The sequence below is a fragment of the Cucumis sativus genome, chromosome 5 (genome assembly GCF_000004075.3).
Source record: "Cucumis sativus cultivar 9930 chromosome 5, Cucumber_9930_V3, whole genome shotgun sequence".
Taxonomy (NCBI): domain Eukaryota; kingdom Viridiplantae; phylum Streptophyta; class Magnoliopsida; order Cucurbitales; family Cucurbitaceae; genus Cucumis; species Cucumis sativus.
In genome coordinates this window covers 3,930,927-3,951,779 of record NC_026659.2, presented here as the reverse complement: position 1 = coordinate 3,951,779, position 20,853 = coordinate 3,930,927, and the positions used below count along the sequence as shown (strand labels likewise).

Below are 20,853 nucleotides of genomic sequence, written 5' to 3'. Positions count from 1 at the left end.
TAGAAATGGAGATGCTTTAATCACATTTAAAATGTAATCTCAACCTATCACCTATCATTTATAGATTTTACTATAATTACAATACATATTCATATACACTTCATTATTATTGGCCATAATTTCACTATAAAAGATAGCCTTGCAATATTTATAAACGTTTTTGCTCATTTATTATCTTTGAAAAACAACCCTGTAGTTACTTTCCAACAAAAAAAGTGAAAAATCGATGTAATTACAAGCATTTGAATTCTGAACCAAAATCCAAAAACAAATACTCAAACAAAAGAAAAAAAACAATAACAATTTATCAAATACAACCCATATGGTGTAAGTTCCGAGTAAAATGCCAGCATCCAAATTATACATAATCTAGAATGTAACAAAGCAAAATAAAGAGCAGATATCCCCTTCATCCGATTATCATCAGTCTCCACAAGAATGAAAATTAAACAAAACTTTCTCTGGATAAGATAATGATCTTCAACATGGTCTAGCCTACAACCATAAACTACTATTCGATGGATACCAAACGAACTTATCCAAATCTTATTCTGTAAACTTAGGCGGCAGCCTTCTGTTTCTTTGGCGCCCGATAAATACCGACAACACAGGCATGGTCTCGCTCGAATGGTTCAAGAGTTACTTGCTCAGTTGGTTTGAATTGATCTGCTTTTAACTTATTCACCTCACTTGCAAACACTGCCTCCGCTGGAACGGTAGAGTCTATGCAGTTAGCCTACAAAAGTTAAATATAAAACATATCATCTTTGGATGTATGGGTTATACTATACCATCTTTCACTTTTATGAAAAAGTTAATTGTGACTCACCTTGATTGATATGACAAAATGACCACCGGCTTTTAGAAAATATGAAGCATTAAGAGCCAAAATTCTTGCCTGCATTGAAGGGAGGCTTAAAAGCATAAGAAAACACTAGAGAGTTCAAGTAAAAAAGAATTTGCCCAGCCAAAATCCAACTTTGGTAACCAATGAAAGGTTATATCAAACAAGATGTACTTGTTTGCATCAGATACTCGGGTTGTGCATCACTCTAAATGTCTTGAAGGGGAATCCGAGTAATTCATCACATGCTTAGCAAATAGAAAGAGCCTAAAATGTAAAAACGTGGGCAGATAAATAGCATAATGCCCATTTGAATAATACTAGCAGGATGACCAGAAATATGAATGATCAAATTACTAAGTGATAGTATTGATGATAACTGCAATTGGTTAGAGAATAAATAAATAGGTACGTGGTACAATCACACAACTAAACAACAAATAAGTAATAAAGAACCTACACACAGAGAATCTAAGCCTCCAGATCTGAACTTACCATATAATAAGATCCAAAGTAGATCACTGTCGCAAATAAATAATGATATATAATGTAAGAACAATATAATAGTTGGAAAACTATGAAATGTTTTATAAAGAGGGAAAATTTAGAAAGATTAGGTTCTACAGAAAGAGACCACATCTTGAATGACCCAAAGTGGTTGATATAATTAGATTCATCATCTGATTCCAAAAATAATTATTAAAGATCATGGCTTTCAAACATACCCAAAAAGAGGTATACGATGCAACATGTGAGTATGAGGATGTCCTAATGTACAGGTGAGAATGGCATTATGACTGTATTGGAGACAAATTCAGAATCAATTGCTATAAATGCTGAGAGAACAATATATGGGGAAAATATAGACTAAAAAACAGGTGTTTCCAATCCAACCAACAATGAAATGGCAATGAAAAAGTAATAGGAATAACCAAAAAAAAAAAGAACTTCAACGGAAGTAATAGGAAGAATGAAATTCAAAAACTCCAATCCGATCAGAAGGGGTCTATAACATAAACAAGAATGCATTGGTTTGATACCATCTATTTGGAATACATTTTAAAACAATGAAAAACATGATTGGGAATGGAAAACACGGTAAGAAGTATGAGGAAAATATAATTTCAGAAATAATCAATGAAGAAAATAGAGAAGTGAGCTTTCCTGAAGCATCGGACACTCGAAAGTTGCATCATTCAAGAAGTCTTGAAGGGGAATCCGAGTAATTCGTCATATGCTTAATAATTTGAAGTTTTGAACCCAAAGGAATTTTGAAAAAAACCCAAGATACATAATATTTTTTTAAGCCAGAATACAAAACGCAAAAGGAAGAAAAGAACTTCCAACAAGAAACCCCGGTAACTAAACTATACCCCCCCCCCCCCCCCCCCAAAAAAAAAAAAAAGCTTTGAGCCAAGAGTATAAACCCTAAAGAAAATTACAGAAGATAAGCAACAAATCCAATGATATAAAAAAAACAACGTAGCCTAAAAGCAAATTGCATCGCACCTACCACTTTCAAAAAGATTAATCGGGTAAAAGGAAAAATAATAGTAAGTTCATACTTATCAAAAAAAAAAAAAAATCATAGAGCCATGCCATCAGTTTCAACAAATGTGGCGCTTCTAACATACAAAAATAATAAGACCATCCAGAAGAAGCAAAAGGATGAACCTGATCTGGCTGAGCTACATCAGAAAATATTACGTCCACCATGCCAACCAACATCCGGTACTTGGCTGGGTGTCTGGCATCTTCAATGATGGGTATAACATTAGTCCGCTTCTTTGCCATATTGACCAAATCTCTGCCACTTCTATGAGAGAATTCCACGGCATACACAATACCAGTCTGCAAACCAAAGCAATAGTTAAGCGCACCATCACTTTATAAAATACTACTACATATACTCGATAACTAAGTACTTACAGGGCCAACAACATCAGAGACATGAGATACAGTAGTCCCAGAAGCAGCACCAAGATATAACACTCGAGCACCAGGTTTCTACAGTTCAAACATAATAATAATAATTAAAAAAAGTACAATTTAAAACCAGCAGACGAGAGATAAGAACATCAAATTTGGAGATAAGAGGCACATACAATCCATATGTCATCAACACCACCAAGAACAGCGGCTGCCAACTTCGACCTGAACGGATTCCAAACTCTGTATTCAACTTTTGTTCCATCTTCATTCTGAAATAACGGTAAAAATAAAGCATTTAGTAAAGTATAGAGCTGCAAACTTGCCAAAATTATATAAATTTAGGTTATAACAAAAAACTATTCGTTAATGATTCCCTTCAAAATAATTTACAAGAACTAACTAGATGTTACAGATACACCCAAAACAATTTGAAATCATTGTTGCTAACTATAATACATCAAAGACTTATCTCCGAATTTTCAAAAGGTATAGTTTGCCTCAGACTGTGTAAGAGTAGGATCGAAATAAACAAACAAACATGTCAAAGACAGATTAAGAGTTAAAAACAAATCACCTGTATGGATATTCTCTTCTCGTTATAGACAGATTCACCAGAGACCATATTCTTGGTGACAAGAGCATCTTCTTTACCCTTGGCTATGAAAATTCCTTCATGTCTATGGGGTTCAACGATAACTTTGCTCCCACCTTTCATACCACCTCCTCTTCCTCCACCACGGCCTCTTCCTCCTCCGCGACCACCACCGCGGCTCATACCTCTTCCACCACCACCACCTCTGCCTCCACCGCCACCGCCTCTGCCTCTGCCCCTTCCTCCATCACCCCTGCCCCTGAATCCACCACCACCACCACCACCACCACGGCCTGCAAATATCCTAACTCATTCAAAACTATTGACCCACATAAATATATGAAGTGAAAAAGATATTGGAAGTGTACAGAAGCAGATTGAGAAGCAAACTATAAAAAATGAACATTATTCTTCACGGTTAGGAAGATTGGTTTTGTTGAAAAGCCATATACAAACAAATTGAAAACATGAGAAGCGAAAGAGGTGGATGTTTCTTGCACCTCGAGGAGGTCTCATTTTAGTAAACGAGAAAGAAAAGAGTGAGTGAGCGGCGCGGCGAAACAGAGAGAAGAGCAGAGAAATCGGTTTGAAAATTGGAGGGGTTTAAGTAGCGGAGGAAGCTAGGGTTTTCTTTCTCTTTTCTTTTCTTTTTTCAATTACTTCTTTTTTGGTCTTTGGTTTTTCATTTTTCTTACTTTTGTTTACTACAGCTTTGATTTTTACTAAATTCTCTCTTCTTTTTTTTTTTTAAGTTTACTAATTACCTTAGAAATTAAATATAAAAAAATCTTTGAATTATGCTTTAAAAAAATATGACAAACTACTTATCACGTGTTATTGAATCGGGTAAACTTGCACACCCCTTGTAGAGATATCGTTGCATAATTAGACTACACTTTGTAAGGTAATGATGCCAAACACACAAAATTGGATTGGACTATCACTTTGTAAGCAAGAAAATGACCCTTAAATTTTTATTAGTTTGATATGTATCATTTCATCAACAACTAGTCAATGTTTTCACCAAATCTCTTATCTAGACGTAACCTTCTCTGATTTATCAAATGAATCAAGAGTGTACCTAAACTCTACCTTCTGATTCGAAAATGGTGTAAAAGTTGAAGAAGAGTCACCAAATCATATCAAGAAGTCATCCCACTATAGTTCAAAATTGTGTTGTGAAACTTACAAACTTGACCATCAAAACATGACTTTTATTTCTTAATTATCTTGCCATTACCATTGACTAAATGGAGAATCTTTTAAAAATTAATCATCAAGAACAGTTAACGATTTTCATTTTTTAATTGTTATTGGTTGATTACGTAATATGAACTTTCTCCTTGTCTGATAAGACGTTTTACTATTGCAATCAATTTCACAGTTTTCATGCAAATATCAGTCAAATTGATTCCAAAATTTCAAGATTCTCTTTGTATCATCTACATGTGCTTGATAAATTGTGCATTGTGTCTTGTAAAAGCTTATTTGATCTATAATCTATTATTTTTAGATTGTGTAGTACTAAAATATATCAATACATCCTAAATCTTTTCTTAGACATTATGTGACCATGATGAACGGACAATCGAGTCAAATCCTAGGGCTGGAGTTTTAAAAAATAGAAATTACAAGCCTAAAAATGTATCACTAGCTAAGTTGGTTGTTCTAATTAAAGTGTTTGCGAAACTTAACAGAGTTAAAATAATCTAAATCTCAACTCAACTCTCTTATGTTGTGAAGCTCTCTGAGTATCAATAATTCAAAAATAAAAAGATCCCTTTGTCCAACAAGAAAAAATAAATTAAAAAAAGAGACTTGGAGAGCATATTTAGTGGGAAATAACATCAAAACAAACTCTAGTTCAATATTTACCTTTTCATTGGGTCCAATCATAAATCTTGAACCAACAGTTCAATATTCTACAATCCTACTGCAAATATCATCAAAGATTATATCTTCCATGTGGAAAAAATTACATTGCGACCATATCTGGTATTATAAAAAAGTTGGCCAGATGACTTACTTTTAACATTGCAAGTTGAATAAAGAATGATCAATTTCACATAACTAAGTGCTAATCTTAATCTTGGAAATGTGAAAACGTGAAAAAGTGAAAAAGTGAAAATTTACTGATATTAAAGATCAAATGAAGTCTCTACTACACGAACGTAAGATACAAAAAAAAAAATCTATTTGTACATACGTCTACATGACAAACAATTTCAATAATATCATCTCACCCCACACAATTAGAGTGAAGCCTACTACAAAATCATAGCAAAACTCTAATTCAATAAAAAATGAGGATGAAACCTAGTAATGCCATGAGTAAAATGTTGCCAAATCTCCACGTCCCTGTGAAAGTTGGTCCTCCTGAACTATGTCGATTTTGCCTGACAGGAAAACAAATGAGCTGAGAATCAAAATGACATTGAGGGAAAGTACAATTCAAAGTGTAGGATGGAGATTTTGGGGGAGGGGTTTATAACAAATTTTGAAGCTGCTTACGTCTGTAGGCTCCGTAGGGCACCACAATATAAAACATTTGAAGGGGGAGCCATTTCAGTTTCCCCATTCTCCTCAGGATTGATAATTTTCATGTATGTTTCTTGGCCCAAATACCATCGATCGAGATTTTCTGCTCTTATATTCCATGTTCCAACATTATCGAGCGAAATGAGGATTGCAGTCCAAGACCCCGGATAAACCTAAAAGTATGACACGAATAATACAAGAGAATAATTGTAAGAAACAAAAGCAACACTACTACATGGCATGGCAATATTCAATAGTCGTCTAGGTTGACTACACAACTAAAGAAGACTTCTAAGACATGGCGTAGCAAGCATGGTTAACATTTGGTTAAATTGCACATTTAATTCTTATACCTTGCCGCTCATGATACATTCATACATTGACCCATGCACTTAAATTGAGTCATTTGAATGAAATGGCGTGATGCAACTTTAGATGTTTGTGTCAAAAGAGATTGATATGTAAAGAAAAAGTATTGGTAAAAAATTTCAAATTACAGGAAAGAATTTAACCATTTAACAGTACAAAGACTAAAAGTCTAAAATGGTATAAGAACAAAATTACGGAATGATACAATATTAAAAATATATCTAAATCCATGCTTCTATATAGTTATATTTCATTTATTTTTAAAATATTTTACTTTTATTTTTAAAGGGTAAGTTATTAAATTACTTCACTTCTCACATTTTAAGCATGTAGAACATTCTATAAATTAAAATAACAGTGAACCTTTTGTGTATAAGGGGGAAAAAACAATGAGCTTTCAGTGATCCAACCTAATAGTAGAAGAGAAGAAAAAACCAAAACCAACCTGTGTTGTACAGCGGCTGATTGCATCCCACTTATTGTAGGAACCTCTTTTGTCTTCTGACCAATCACCATAGCCCATCCTGAGAAGAAGCATCTTTTAGATTTCAAAAACGTTTCAATAAAAGAATGATTATTAACTGTAAGTTGAAAGTCCAAAACATTAATGGAAATGGATTCACCCTGCTACAAAGAAGGAATAACCATTCACATGAAAACTCTGCATTGTTGTATCATTGTTCTGAAATACAACCTCAATAAAACCTTTATATGTAGCATTAAGAACTGATCTATCAGTATGTGGTCTCCGGTTAAATGGCCTATCAGGAAAATCAAGCTTGTAAGCTCCTTTCACATTATTCTGGTCAGCAAGCCTGATGGGTGTATCGGGATTGACAAATGAGATACCATTAAGGGTAGCTCTAGGTGACCCGTTTATTGTTACCAATGGTGCACTTTCCAATAGATATGTTTGTGTTACAGTAATTTGACCATAGTGAAACGATCCCTGAGGATTAGGACGAGCTCCACTCGCAGTTACATTTTGCCTAACAAAGCCAATTCAGAAACTTGTTACACATTCATAGCCAGAACAGAAACATGTTGAAGTGATAAATAATAACTAAGAATAAGGCTTCTAGTAACAAGGCCCAAGGGAAAGCAATCTGGACAATAACAGCACTAAAAAGTTGGACTTTGATAGATATAGATAATAACACCGTAAAGAAGAAAACATGTCCATGTCAGATAAACTTTCAAATAGTGGAATTTGACATTGCACCAAAAGTGCAAGATTGCTACATACCATCGAATAGTTAAAACCAAAATAGTTGGTAAACCAAGTTCTTTCGTCCAACCTCAAAACATTTCTTGCAATGCTCATTGTAAAAATAATCAGCATTGTACAACGAGTTAAGAACATAAAAATTTGAATGTTCATCAATGTAAAAGTAATCAACCCTCTAGCAAAGCTTTGAATGTTCATCAGTAGCTGATCTATAAGAACTAAAAATTTGAAGCAAGTTAAGAACATACCTTACGCTCCTCGCCTGGTTCATGGATCTATCTTTGTCATACGTATCATTAGGTGGGTCAGGAAGAGGACCTGTTGCTGGTCCTTTAGAATTAGAATAGTGCAAGATGGCAACTCCCGTAACCCTTTCCCAAGTAGATCCATTCACAAACCTAGCACTTGCAACAATGTAGTAATCAGAACTAGCATTCTGATCCATGGTAACCAAGAACGAATAAGACTGCCCAACATGAATATCAAAATCTGTAAAATTCTGTTGAACTGTGTAATGTCCCTCAGTTTCTACGAGAAGCAGATTATGATTCTGGATTCTAAAGTTCAAACTAGTTGAAATGCCAACATGATGCACACGAAACCGATAAGTTTTACCTGCACCACATAATGTCAACATCAATCAATATCCTTATAGTCGAAAACTAATATTTTGGAGAACACACATGTAACAAAAGCCTGCAGTGCTTCCAATATAAGCTCACTGCTACATGTGCAAAAGAACAAGGCCACTTGTTTTAACATATCTAAATAGCATAAAGTTCCTCATGAGTCATGTCTTCTTTTGTGCATATTATAATGTGATACATAATCTGATAGAGAGCTATCTAAGGTGATTTCTGAAAATGATATGTAGTCAAAATTCTATATCAAGGTGAGATGGGAAAAAAATCTGAAAAAGGGAGTAGAATCATCAGAACTACAACAATTTGATAGCTTATATAAAACATTACCAGGGTCTACTGGAACAGATTCGTACTCAATCCCTGAACGAACAAGAGTTGAGTTGTACTGATAAGGTCCCTTTCCATTGATAAGAACTCCATCAGGTATTCCAAGGTCCTTTCCGGCATCAAGTGTAGCCCTTAGTGCCTGAGAGGGAACAGAATTGAACTGCTAGTTATTTTACTTTCATTCACATCATAACATAAAAATCCTTCTCAAGACTGACCTTATGATTCTGAGTGTACCAATCACCAATGAGCATTATAATGTCCCCATCTGGTTGTGGAAAAGGAATTGGGATTACTTCCCTGTTATTGAGAATAAAAGGACCAAAACCACCAGATGCCCTCTGAAAGTTCAAAGATGGAAAATAGAAAAAGCTCCCAATTTGATCCTTCACTTGAAACTGATAAGTCCAATTCCACTTTGGAGGAATAGGACAGTTGTTGCCAAGAAGACCATCCTGCCACGAATTACGTCGCATTTGAATTCCAGGCCTGTCAAAACGAACCATCTCCAATCATGCTTAAACATTAACCGCCACATTGTTATTCGTTGTGGCATGCTTAAACACAAAATCATTGCCATGGGCAAGATGCAGACGCGTAAAAAAGTATGCAGTTTCCAAAAGCAACCTACCAAGTCAGAAGAAGATCTTCATCCAAATGGTTCCAAACGTTAACCGCCACATTGTTATTCGTTGTGGCATTGATGAAGGGACCAGGAAACTTTTCATTAACTGCTATGACCTACAATAAGAATTTATTAATAAACTCGGTTAAGTCACTCAAAATCATATATGCACTAACAATTTCACATCTACAAAACTTGAAAACTCTAACAAAGTGAAAATGTGGTGAAAAGGGCCAATATAAAGTTATAAGTAGAGGGGAAAATTCAATCGAATCAGAGAAGAATTCAATTAAAAAACACCAGCATAGGCAGTAAGATGCAACCTTTCAAATAAAATAAAATAAAATAGAAAAAATTAACAGAAGAGGAAAATCAACCTAAAGAACAAAGAGAGTGTCTTAAAACTACCATAAAAGGTAAATCAATGAGGCACAGAAAGAATAAAATAAAAATCACGGTGAGAAACGTGTATCCGTTTTCTCCAGCATTATTCTCTGTTAATTAATCAAACGACAGTCCTAAAACAAAGATTCTGAAATCAGTTCAAGATTCAGTTAGAAATCTTTAAACACAAGTTCACCCAAACCATCACTTTAGAGATGACATTAATCTTGAAGATCACTGAAAAGGAACCCCCAAGTCCAAAAAATGATAAATACATCCACAAGTCAACAACTCAGGAAATTCCAAATCCATGTGAAAAATCAACAGCACCAAACCAAAATCTGGGACGAAAGTGACCACCAATAGATAACCAAACAAAGGGAACCGAAATCGAAAGCAGAAACAAACAGCAACCCACAAATCCTAAGTTCCAATCAGAAACTAGCGTGGTACACAGCCTGAAACAAAAAGAAAGTGAAAAAAAAACAGACCTGTTGAGGAATGCCGAGAGGAGAAGCAGTGATGTAAGAGATTCGAAAGTCATAAAAAACATATGGGTCGCCTGCAAAGGTAAAGCAGGGGAAAATGGCAGTGAAAATGAGACAGAAGAGAGAGGTAGTGAGAGAAATGGATGCCATAGTTGTATCCTTGAACCTGCTGCAAACTTCACCAAGCAAGAAGCTTTACGAAAATTTGCATCATACAAAAGCTGGGAGAGAATGAGTGAGAGAGAGAGAAGGTGAGTACAGTAGTGAAGCTTGTTCTTGAGTAAGAAAATTGAATTTGTGAGTGGGGAGGGGGAAACGAAAGGGAAGGTAGGAGAATATGAAAAGGTGATGGCCAAAGTTGTAAATATTCAAATTACTTGGAGGTATATACCATGTGAGTAAGTAAGCTATTTTATTTGATTACTGAGAGAACCTTTATAAATAGGCACTTTTAGTCCAAAAGTAAGCTACAATAATTCTAAAAGTTTCCATACATAAGATGATCAAGTGTTGAAAGATTATGTCTTTATTTCTTCATATCCACCCTTTTCTACCCATGCGTTAGGGAAGTGCATAATAATTGATATACTGAAGATAAAACATCTGGGTGATGCTTTCAATGCTTGCCCAAAGAGATTCAAATTTTGACAAAAAAAAAAAAAATCCCAATCATTTTAGAGATTGTTTGAAGTTGTTGTTGATATTCTCAAAAGTCTTAGCTTCGTTCACGAAAGAGACGAATTGCTTCAAGAGGAGAGGAGATGGACAGTAGCAAGTAGCAATTATAACGCTCAAATGGATCCATTCCACCACCATTTAAAACTATTATTCAAACCAAACTTGAAGACTAAAGGTGTCCAACGGATGAAAACTTTATTTTACCCTTAAACTATCAATTTCCACATGAAAATTTCAATTTTACATACATATGGATAGACTAATTGCATTGAGTAACAATTTTATGATGTATTTAGTGCAAGAAGTTTAGAATAAGGTGTATGAACAATTTTATGATGTATTTAGTGCAAGAAGTTTGGAATAAGGTGTATGAAGTTGTAAGTTTCACTCCTTAATTTACTTCAAGGATGTAGGTCACACCACTAACATAAACATCAATTTCAATATCTTATAAACTTTGTAGAGTGGTTTGGGTTTAAGGTTTTATAAATGTTCGTCTACACATAAGATTATAATGAAATTGTGCATGAAAATATTATTAGGATATTTTATGGAAATAGTTTGTTTTTATATTAAATTTGTGAAGTTAATTATGAAAATTCTGAAAATGTTTTAATTATTTAACCATAAAATAATATTATTTATGGAAAATTGCATAGGAGGACATTTTGAGAATATGATATAGCAATTATAGCACATTATTTTAGAATTTTGCAAATATGACAAAATTTTCACTTTTTTCATCTTAAATTTGTTATTATTACTAAACTACTATTCAATATATCTTATTTCTCTTCCTCATTTGAATGTCCTACTCATTATTTATTTATTCTCTCACTCTTTAACGTCCTAATTATTTATTTATTTGTATACTATAAAAAATTATTTATTTTTCTATCTAAATCTTAATTTTAAAATATCAATAGTACAATAATTGCAATATAAAATATAATATAATAGTTGTTGATCGGAGTAATTTAACTTCATTTGTGATTTTTTTTTTTTTACTTTCTTCGTGTATTTTGAATTGAATCTGATTCCAAATGATTTTGTTTTATTTTTTTACATTAATTTTTTTGTTTTACTTTGTCACAATTTCGTATATCAGTGTTGTGTGATGTACTTATATTACATGTATTAGTTGGCTAATATACTTACTACGTGATTTTTATTTTTTCAAATTTTATGCAGTTCATTAGAGTATTATCAAGTATATGAATGATGTAACTCAGTGTATCATTATCAAGTATATCAACAATATATTGTTAAAACATATCAGTAAAGTGAATCATTACTATCAATGATATAAATCAAGTTTACAAGTGTATATCAAGTGTATAAGTAGAACTTCAAACATATCAAGTGCACTTAATCAATCAATTGTATAAGTAAAGAATTCAGTGTATCAAGTATATCATACATATATTAGTAATGTTTCAAATGTGTATCAAAAAGTATCATGTGCATCAAGTATATCAATCAAATATATCAAGAAGTATCAGGTATATTAAGGAGTGTTAGTAGGTGTATTAGACTTGTATAAGGTGTATTAGACTTGTATGAGTAACAATGACATTTGTGACATTTTATTTCTTCATGTGTGGGCTGGACTTCATTTTTGTCATTTTTGCAAATATAAAATGTGTGTGTCATGAACTTAATTATTATAACTTATTTTGTCATTTTTACAAGTGACTCATTAATTAAATTACTAATCATATGTGTATTTGTAATATGAGTAAGTTTACGATGATAATGACCAAGAGAATCAAATTGAGAAGAGAAACAAAAATCAAATATACAAGCTTGAAAAGTGGGAAGAAATTGAATCCAACCTAATAGTTTGATAATGTGTTATTTACACATTATTGATATAATCCAACCTCAACTGTACCTAAAAGATTATTCATATAATCCAATATAATCCAACATCATAGTTATCAATAACTATCTTCTATCAATAGAATATTGGTTTATGGAAGTTAACGATACTAAAATAAAGTTGACAAGAAGTACATTTTTCAACGTATTTGAATAGACAATATTTGAAGACTTTGATCATTGATTATTAATAATTTAAACACGCAACTTTCTATCACTAGTACTAGTTATAGAGAACTAATAGATAATCGTAGAAACTATCGCTCTTACTACTATTAATGATAGAAGGATATATTACTTTTATTACTTTATACACCAAAAATAGAAGATTATCACTGGTAATAATAATAAAGAATACTTAAGTTATGAATGATAGCCTATACATTACTATCTATCCGTGACCGAAGGTCAAGTAGATGACAACATTGCAGCATGCAAGGCACTCAACGAGGGGTAGAGTGGGGATGCTCAATATATGTACGTTCAGACGATTCATTATAAATAGCCTCGACCAAGGGTAAAGTGGAAGAGCCAGTAATGGTCGTAGATGAGAAAAAAACAGTAATGGGAGATGATGAGGACAATTTACGTTGACGAGGCCTAAAAAGAAATTTAGACAAATAGGTGTTATAATATATATCCACCCATAGTTTAAACTGAAGCATGCAAAAGCAACAAACTGGAACAATCGTCGTTGTGGCCACTATTGTAGGAACCCATATATTTGCATTATTGTGGTAGTGAATGAAGAAGGTTGCACTAAACGCCACCACCATGCACACAATGGAGACAAACAACGATGTAAATCCAATAAGCAACCGAGAGGGCAAGGAGTGCAAGAAATCGTGTTCGGCGTACCGTGAAGTTAGGATTGACAAGAACACCAAAATAGAGGATGATGAAGAGATCAAACCAACTGCATCTGATATAACAAAAATAGTGAACCAAAACTTCCTTCGAAATATAGGAGTGCCTTCAATATCATCACCACCAGGAACTGTGAATGCTGCTGCAAATATGACTGTGGCAATTAAAGTTGAAACAAGCATGCAAGAGTTTGCTGTGTTTCTCATCCACGCTTCGCCATCTTTGCGGAGATCTTTATGCTCTATAGTGAATAACTCTCGTGGTGTCAACTTAAGAGGATCATCACATTTGGCCTCTAGTTGGGATGACAGAACTATCTTTTCCACTTCCTTCATTATTCAATTTGAAAGCGAATAAGAAAAAAAAGTTTGTGCTAAATTAACCGTCTCAAAAGTTTAAGCTGAAGCTAACACAAATGTGTGTATGAATTGGTAAATTAAGTTACCTTATACCAAAGTAATTCACGTTGCATTTGAAGGGCGGCTCCTGAGACTCTGTTGAGATGGTTTGGAGCAGCTAGTTTTGCAGCCAAATGTAAAATGTTATATTTTCCTTTGAGAGTTGTTCTATATTTTGCAGAAAAGTCCTTAAGGCCACCAATCTCATATATTAGATTGAACACATCCTCCAGTCGATTCTCAACCGCTACGTGAAATATACTTTTACCATCATCGTCTTCTTCCCATACAATATCTGGATATCTACGAATGAGCAAAACCAAAAACTCAACATTTCCTACACTGGCAGCATCATGAAGCAATCTTGAAGGATGCCTTATGAAGCTCAACATTTCTTTTTGTGGCAACTCATATACAACATGTTTCCATAATGATTCAACTAACTCACGGGCTAATGTCTTCATCTCTTCTTCTTCATTATTGGAGACTCTTTTCACGGCTGTGCAATCAAAGATGAAGCAAAAAAAAGGTTCTATATGCCATTAATATTGACAAAATGAAGAATTTAAAAGGATAAACGTATAAACTAACAATTGATGCAGTTTTTCCAAAAGTTTAGCTGATTTCCTCTATCAATTGCTGATGGTTTTCTAGCCATGACATGCAATGCTGTCTCGTTGTTATTTTTTGTGTCATTCTTAGTAGCCAAAGTTGTATCATGTTCCAAGATTTCTACACTGATATCTGTAAAGAAAACAAGTTAAAAATAAATATGATAATGTCTCATCAATTTTGATAACCACATGTGTGATGTGATTGGTTTTTTGTGTGTATATACTATATATATGTATGATAATGCATGAAGAAGTTGACTATATTTACCAAAAAAGTCACTATGTATGGTGGCAATAAGAAGCTCGATCTTTTCTTGGGAGGTTAGCTCAGTGAGTTCAGTGACAGACAAGAGATACAAAGCCATGGGTCTACATTTGTAAGAAACTGCCATGAAAAGAGGAGTAACATCCCCAAAGCCACGAATAAGTGGAAGATCCTGGTTCTTCTCCACCATCAGCTCAGCAATTCTTACAACTCCAGAAGCAGCAGCAAAGCACAAGGCAGTATTTCCATGTCTATTTTTCTTACCAACTTCCTCCTTGCTCATTTTTTTTACAAGCTCTTCCACAAAATTGGTGTGCTTGGCTCCAGCAGCAATATGAAGAGCTGTCTCCTTGTCTCTCGTTATTGAAGCACTTAACAACGATGGATTATGGTCCAAAATGTATAGAGCATTATCCCAATCACCGTCAAGTGCAGTTCGATACAGATTAATCCTTTCTTCAAGATTTTCTTTTCTTTCCCCTTAATTAGTTAAAATCATATCATCAACTCATCTGTAATACGATTTTATCATAGATAAAAACTATATATTTTGATAATTTATCACTAAAATAGATCAATTCAAACATTTTTTATATATAGACCACTTTTACGTTTCATCATCATATAACATTTGATATAAATTTTGGAAATATATATACTATTTGAGAAAATCATAAAATCTAATTAATCTTAGTACTACCCGATATCTCATCGATCGAGAAAGAAAAAACAACTGATAACATAGAAAAAGCTAAATTAATTCTTAACCTACTATGACCATTTTATTTTTAAAAATTATTATTTTCTCATTTGTATCTTTCTTAAATGGAAAGATTAAATTCTTTTAGTTAAATTTAAAAAACAAAATAACTTTTTGACCATTTTCAAATTTTGATTTGATTTTATAAATCATCGATAGAAATATAGACATTTATTGTATACAACATAAGTTCGTATTTAATTTTTTTAATAGATTTTGACGTATTCACATTTAAATTTTTTTAAAAAAATATATACAGAGAACTAACAAAATTTAGAAATAAAATTGATATATTCACGTTTAATTTTGGGACATTTTCAGCCAAAAAAAATTGAAATTATTTACAATTATAAAATCATCCATATTTATGTAGCTCATTTTAGATTTTTTTTTTTTTAAACTATATTTTGTAACTAGGTTCCATTTTTTTTTTCTATTTATGACCACTCCTCTTTAAATTTGTTTAAACTTTTTTTTATATAGATTTTGGTATATTAACCAACTTTAGAAAAAATTGATATATGTGTGTATATATATATATATGCAGGCAACAAATATATATATATATAGGGAACAAAAAATTTTAAAAAACAAAACTGATAAACTCAGTTTAATTTTCTAAAAAAAATTAATAGATTTGATATATATATATATATACATTGGAACCATTTAAAAAAATGAAATTAAAATTTGCTATATATTGATCATAAGGAACAAATCTTTTTTTAAAAAAATTAATATATTTTAAAAAGGGTTTTTTTAAAAAAACATAGTAGTTTTGAAATTGAAAACAAGTTGAAATTAAATGAAACTATTTCTAACCATTTTCCCAGTTTTTTTTTCCTCATAAAATTAACATCATGTTGAAGATTGAGCTTAAAAAAAACAAAGCAAAAATGGATTTAAGTTCGAACTAAGCCCCCGTTGAAACCAAATAATCCACTTTTATTGGTTTCAAAAGGAAAGACTTCTAAAAAAAAATAACAATAACAACGATAATGACGAGATAGACGAGTGCATGGTTCAGTTCTGGTTAAAGGTTAACCGAGGTGAAGCACATGCCCACAGAGAGGAGAAAGAAAAAATGGTTGGTTGGGGTTAGAAATTTACATACTTTGTTTCAAAATATGTCCGACGACCCGCGGTGTAGGATTCATTGTTATTCCTCCACCTCCTTCTCCTTACTATATTTCAAGAATGATGAATATTTAAGGCTACGAACACACCAAAATATATATATTACCATGAAATTAATTAATTAATTAAGAACATGGCGAAAACTAGGAAATTTTCTTGGTCAATTCTTTGAATAAAAAACAAATTACTCTTCACATGTTAGGGCAGGGAAGCACACGGAAACTAGCCTCCAACTTCAACACGTATAATTGATATTATGAATTTTTTGCTATAATATACAATATATATGTTTTAGTTATTGCAATTGGGTAATTAATTATAGGTTTAGTAAGTTGGTTTTGTGACAAATCTTTGTAAAATCACTTCAAACCTTTTAATTTTCTCTTTAAATAACCATTTAGTAAGATATACAAGGAAATTCAGGATTTTTCTTCAATTGTCTTTTTTTTCTTCTTTTCTCTCGTTTTTCATTGGGTGATTTTTCTTTTTATATAATTTTATGTTTAATATATTTGTAGTATTATTTATTTAAAGTTTATATTAAATTAGGGATATTGCTTTAATTAAATAGCCTGGAAATTTTGTTCATCTTTGCTTGTGAGATTTTCTATATTTTGTCATATAAGATCTTTATAATTTACCTATTGAAAATGCAGTTTGTAATTTAAATTATACAAATTTCAATTTAATATTAAAAAAAATTGTATAAGTAGTAATAGGGGAGCTGTAAAAAATGGTAAAATTGACAAACTAGCAAAATAAGTAATGAGTTTTTGTCGTGTGTTTTAGTGGTTTTATAAAACACCATTAAAACACATAATCATTTTAATAAATTATCCATTTAAGTGAAAATCAAATTTAATATAATATCTAATAACGAAAGCATCAATATAAGGATAGTCGAGGTTCGGTGAACTTTCCAATTAGGTTCATTTATTAGTTGACTTTATAAGCTTTTTATTGTAAACAAAAAATGAAAAGAAAATTTGTAGGGTAAACCATTTTCAAATTTTCCAACTCAAAATTAGTGGCCAACTTGTGACTAATGACTCTAGCCTTTGAGGCATCGACTTCGGAATATAATAACAAAACACCCCAATTTTGTAGTCTTCTTTTTTACATAATTTTAGTTTCAAAACATATATATTAACAGCAAATTTTTTTCCAGATTTTTTTTTGTAAATGTTGTATTTTTTAAAACTATATTATTGCAATTCTCTCTTCCCGTCTTTATACGTCAATAAATGTTCGAGTCTAACTTAAAGCTTATCATTTCATATATGATATTCTACGAATCTTCAAATATTTAAGGAGAAGAAAAACTTTGCACTGCGCTCATCACGTCAAATCATGTCTCTTGGAACAGCTTGAATCTACAACACACATATGGGTTTTAATACATTGAGCCAAGAAAGACATATATGAAATAAAGCAAACAAATAGTAAATGGACTTGAATGAATGGGCTATTCTAATGTAACTCTAAATTGATGACAACTGAACTCATGATCTTTAGATAGATTGCAAAATCGTCTTCTTAAAAAGCAATGGTTAGTTGATAATTAACATAATTTTTCATTTTTTTTATATGTGAAATGTTAAAACTTTCATTCAACAATTGTACTAAAAAAACTATTAAACTATTTATTTTTTTAATACAACAATCGTAGAAAATGAGATCGAACTCTCCCACTTCTCGATCAAAGATCGTGCCAAGCATGGGTGACTTCACTTTTGTTACCACCAGGATGTGAAAGCTGATGCAAAAATGAATGTAACAATTAAAGTTGAAACAAACGTGCAAGACTTCGTTGTGCTTCTTGTTCACACGCCTCCCCCATCTTTTCGAAGATCTTTGTGCTCTTTAGTGAATAACTCCTGTGGTGTCAACTTGAGAGGATCATCAATCATCACATTTGGCCTCTAGTGAGCGAAATGGAAGCTGCCATTGTTGTATCCTTGAACTGACTGCAACTTCACCAAACAAGAAGCTTTACGAAGATTTGCATCATAAAAAAGCTCAGAGAGACAAAAAAGAAAATGGAGAGAGGGAGAGGGCTAGTGCAGTACTGAAGCTTCTCCTTCAGTAAGAAAATTGAATTTGTGAGTTGCGGGGGGAAACGAGCGGAAGATACTAACTGCTCCTTCCACTTTTTACTTTAATTCCATCATTGTTGTTGCATGTTGTTGAGAAGAATGAAGGTTACAGAGCAACAAAATACCAATAACAATAATTCATCAACTAATTTTACTTTCCACCTTCCTAATCTCGACTTTTCCAGCTTCGATTCCCCAAAACCCACTTGCTAATTTTACCACTCAAATTCACACCCACGGTTCAGAAGCTCCTCCCCCTCACCTCACTCCAACATTTCCTCCCATTTTGTTCAACAAAGTATGTAAATCTATATCATTTCTAAACTCTTTTTCTTGTCTTTTTTTCCATTTCAGTTGAACGAAAGGTTCAATTAGTTCGGTTATAAACCCATAATTGCTCATACTGGGGGTGAACATAGTAAACTACGATTGGTTTTAGATGAGCCTTTATGTATATTGTACCTCTTCTTCTCGTAAATATATACAAAATCCATCTAATTATCTTTTCAATGACTCTCTCCTGATTGACATACTGAAATTAGCAAATATATATATCATATTGTTGATCTGAAAATGATGAAGTATATCATTTTGAAGTATAATATTTGGTTGTATAGAAGCATATCACAACACAAAATAGACTATATAAACGTGTTGTATTACATTAGAAAATAAAACATGTCAATATGTTTTAATTCAGGAGAAAGAATTGAAAATCTTGAAGAAAGGATTAATCTGCATCGAACTGCACTTGTGGGTGATTGGGAAAATGCTCTATCTATTTTGGACGATAACGAATCATTGTTTAACGAGAGACAAGGAGCAAAGCACATCAATTTTGTGGAAAAGCTTGTAAAACAAATGATCAAAGAGGAAGTCTGTAAGAAAAATAGACATAAGAACGCTGCATTATGCTTTGCAGCTGCTTCCGGAGTTGTAATTATTAATTGCATGCTGAGGTTATGGATAATAAGAACAAAGAACTTCCACTTATTCACGGCTTTGGCGATACTCCTCGTTTCGTGGCAGAAGATAACTACACACATTGATGAGGAAATTACAAGATCTATGAAGATTCTGAAGAAATATAGAGAAGCAAAGACCTACGTCCATGGGAAGATTGGAGCAGATTTTTTGTACTTTCTTGGAGAAGATTTCAATTCTTTCTCAGATGAGTTCTTACAACTATCTCGCTCTCTGTTTTACTCACTTTTATAGTTGATATAAACACCAATCATCTCAACAGAAATTTTCAACTGATTTTAATTCACTAAGTTTGTATTCTAAAAAACCTTCAATTTGGTTTTGAAGGCGTAGAATAGTAAATGTAGTATCCTACAAATAAAATGCAGAACTATTAACTTGCAGAATTAGCTTCAGAACAAGCAATAGCCTTAGGTAAGGGTAAAGTGAAAGGAGATGATGACAATTTACGTTGACGAGGCCTAAAAAGATATTTAGACAAATAGGTGTTGTGATATATATCCACCCATAGTTTAAACTGCAGCACGCAAAAGCAGCAAACTGGATCAATCGTTGTGGTAGCCACTATTTTAGGAACCCATACATTTGCATTATTGTGGCAGTGAATCCAATAAGCAATCGAGAGGGCAAAGACTGTCTAAAAAGATATTTAGACAAATAGGTGTTGTGATATATATCCACCCATAGTTTAAACTGCAGCACGCAAAAGCAGCAAACTGGATCAATTGTTGTGGTAGCCACTATTTTAGGAACCCATACATTTGCATTATTGTGGCAGTGAATCCAATAACCCATACTTACTTAATTATTAATTGTCCCAAAAGTTTTGGATGGTATATTCATCTTGATAATTAAGTAAGTTACCTTGTACCAAAGTAATTCACGTTGCATTTGAAGGACTGCTCCTGAGACCCTATTGAGGTGGTTAGGAGCAGCTAGTTTTGCAGCCAAATGTAGAATATTATATTTTCCTTTGACAGTTATTCTATATTTTGCAGAAAAGTCCTTAAGGCCACCAATCTCATATATTAGATTGGACACGTCCTCAAGTCGATGCTCAACCGCTACGTGAAATATACTTTTACCATCATCGTCTTCTTCCCATACAATATCTGGATATCTACGAATCAGTAAAACACAAAAACTCCACATTTCCTTCACTGGCAGCGTCGTGAAGCAATCTTGGAGGATGTCTTATGAAG

General features: G+C 32.8%; 3 protein-coding genes and 2 non-coding genes across 5 annotated transcripts; all 5 read right to left on the bottom strand.

Annotated features, from left to right (window-relative positions):
- Positions 1 to 275: 275 nt before the first annotated feature.
- LOC101206527 (probable mediator of RNA polymerase II transcription subunit 36b) lies at positions 276 to 4,009 on the bottom strand. Its single transcript, XM_004143573.3, has 7 exons — positions 3,869 to 4,009; positions 3,351 to 3,661; positions 2,950 to 3,045; positions 2,774 to 2,851; positions 2,519 to 2,695; positions 830 to 898; positions 276 to 736 (listed from the first exon to the last, which is right to left on the bottom strand). The coding sequence occupies exons 1-7, from the start codon at positions 3,882 to 3,884 to the stop codon at positions 560 to 562; spliced, it is 924 nt and encodes a 307-aa protein (XP_004143621.2). The 5' UTR covers positions 3,885 to 4,009; the 3' UTR covers positions 276 to 559.
- Positions 1,024 to 1,095, bottom strand: LOC116404206. Its single transcript, XR_004217142.1, has one exon. It is a non-coding gene; the product is annotated as a small nucleolar RNA snoR60 (small nucleolar RNA).
- LOC116404205 lies at positions 2,013 to 2,084 on the bottom strand. Its single transcript, XR_004217141.1, has one exon. It is a non-coding gene; the product is annotated as a small nucleolar RNA snoR60 (small nucleolar RNA).
- Positions 4,010 to 5,479: 1,470 nt separating the features above from the next.
- LOC101206772 (monocopper oxidase-like protein SKS1) lies at positions 5,480 to 10,329 on the bottom strand. Its single transcript, XM_004143574.3, has 9 exons — positions 9,975 to 10,329; positions 9,106 to 9,215; positions 8,693 to 8,963; positions 8,475 to 8,613; positions 7,752 to 8,118; positions 6,899 to 7,264; positions 6,721 to 6,799; positions 5,880 to 6,079; positions 5,480 to 5,764 (listed from the first exon to the last, which is right to left on the bottom strand). The coding sequence occupies exons 1-9, from the start codon at positions 10,119 to 10,121 to the stop codon at positions 5,662 to 5,664; spliced, it is 1,782 nt and encodes a 593-aa protein (XP_004143622.1). The 5' UTR covers positions 10,122 to 10,329; the 3' UTR covers positions 5,480 to 5,661.
- Positions 10,330 to 12,775: 2,446 nt separating this feature from the next.
- Positions 12,776 to 16,613, bottom strand: LOC105435455 (ankyrin repeat-containing protein ITN1). Its single transcript, XM_011656595.2, has 5 exons — positions 16,549 to 16,613; positions 14,678 to 15,154; positions 14,387 to 14,539; positions 13,843 to 14,294; positions 12,776 to 13,726 (listed from the first exon to the last, which is right to left on the bottom strand). Exons 1-5 carry the CDS (start codon positions 16,589 to 16,591, stop codon positions 12,974 to 12,976), a joined length of 1,878 nt encoding a protein of 625 aa, XP_011654897.2. The 5' UTR covers positions 16,592 to 16,613; the 3' UTR covers positions 12,776 to 12,973.
- Between the last annotated feature and the right edge of the window lie 4,240 nt (positions 16,614 to 20,853).

Excerpts from the sequence above, each read along its gene's own strand:
- LOC101206527 (XM_004143573.3), bottom strand. Across the intron at positions 3,046-3,350 it reads AGAAGAGAATATCCATACAG|AATGAAGATGGAACAAAAGT; the intron begins GTGATTTGTTTT and ends CCGTTATTTCAG. Across the intron at positions 2,696-2,773 it reads TCTCTGATGTTGTTGGCCCT|ACTGGTATTGTGTATGCCGT; the intron begins GTAAGTACTTAG and ends TTTGGTTTGCAG.
- LOC101206772 (XM_004143574.3), bottom strand. The coding sequence starts at position 10,121 with ATGGCATCCATTTCTCTCACTACCTCTCTCTTCTGTCTCATTTTCACT. Across the intron at positions 8,119-8,474 it reads ATCTGTTCCAGTAGACCCTG|GTAAAACTTATCGGTTTCGT; the intron begins GTAATGTTTTAT and ends TATGTGGTGCAG. Across the intron at positions 5,765-5,879 it reads GCCCTACGGAGCCTACAGAC|GCAAAATCGACATAGTTCAG; the intron begins GTAAGCAGCTTC and ends TTTTCCTGTCAG.
- LOC105435455 (XM_011656595.2), bottom strand. The coding sequence starts at position 16,591 with ATGAATCCTACACCGCGGGTCGTCGGACATATTTTGAAACAAA. Across the intron at positions 14,295-14,386 it reads TTGGAAAAACTGCATCAATT|CCGTGAAAAGAGTCTCCAAT; the intron begins GTTAGTTTATAC and ends TTGATTGCACAG. Across the intron at positions 13,727-13,842 it reads GTGAATTACTTTGGTATAAG|GAAGTGGAAAAGATAGTTCT; the intron begins GTAACTTAATTT and ends TGAATAATGAAG.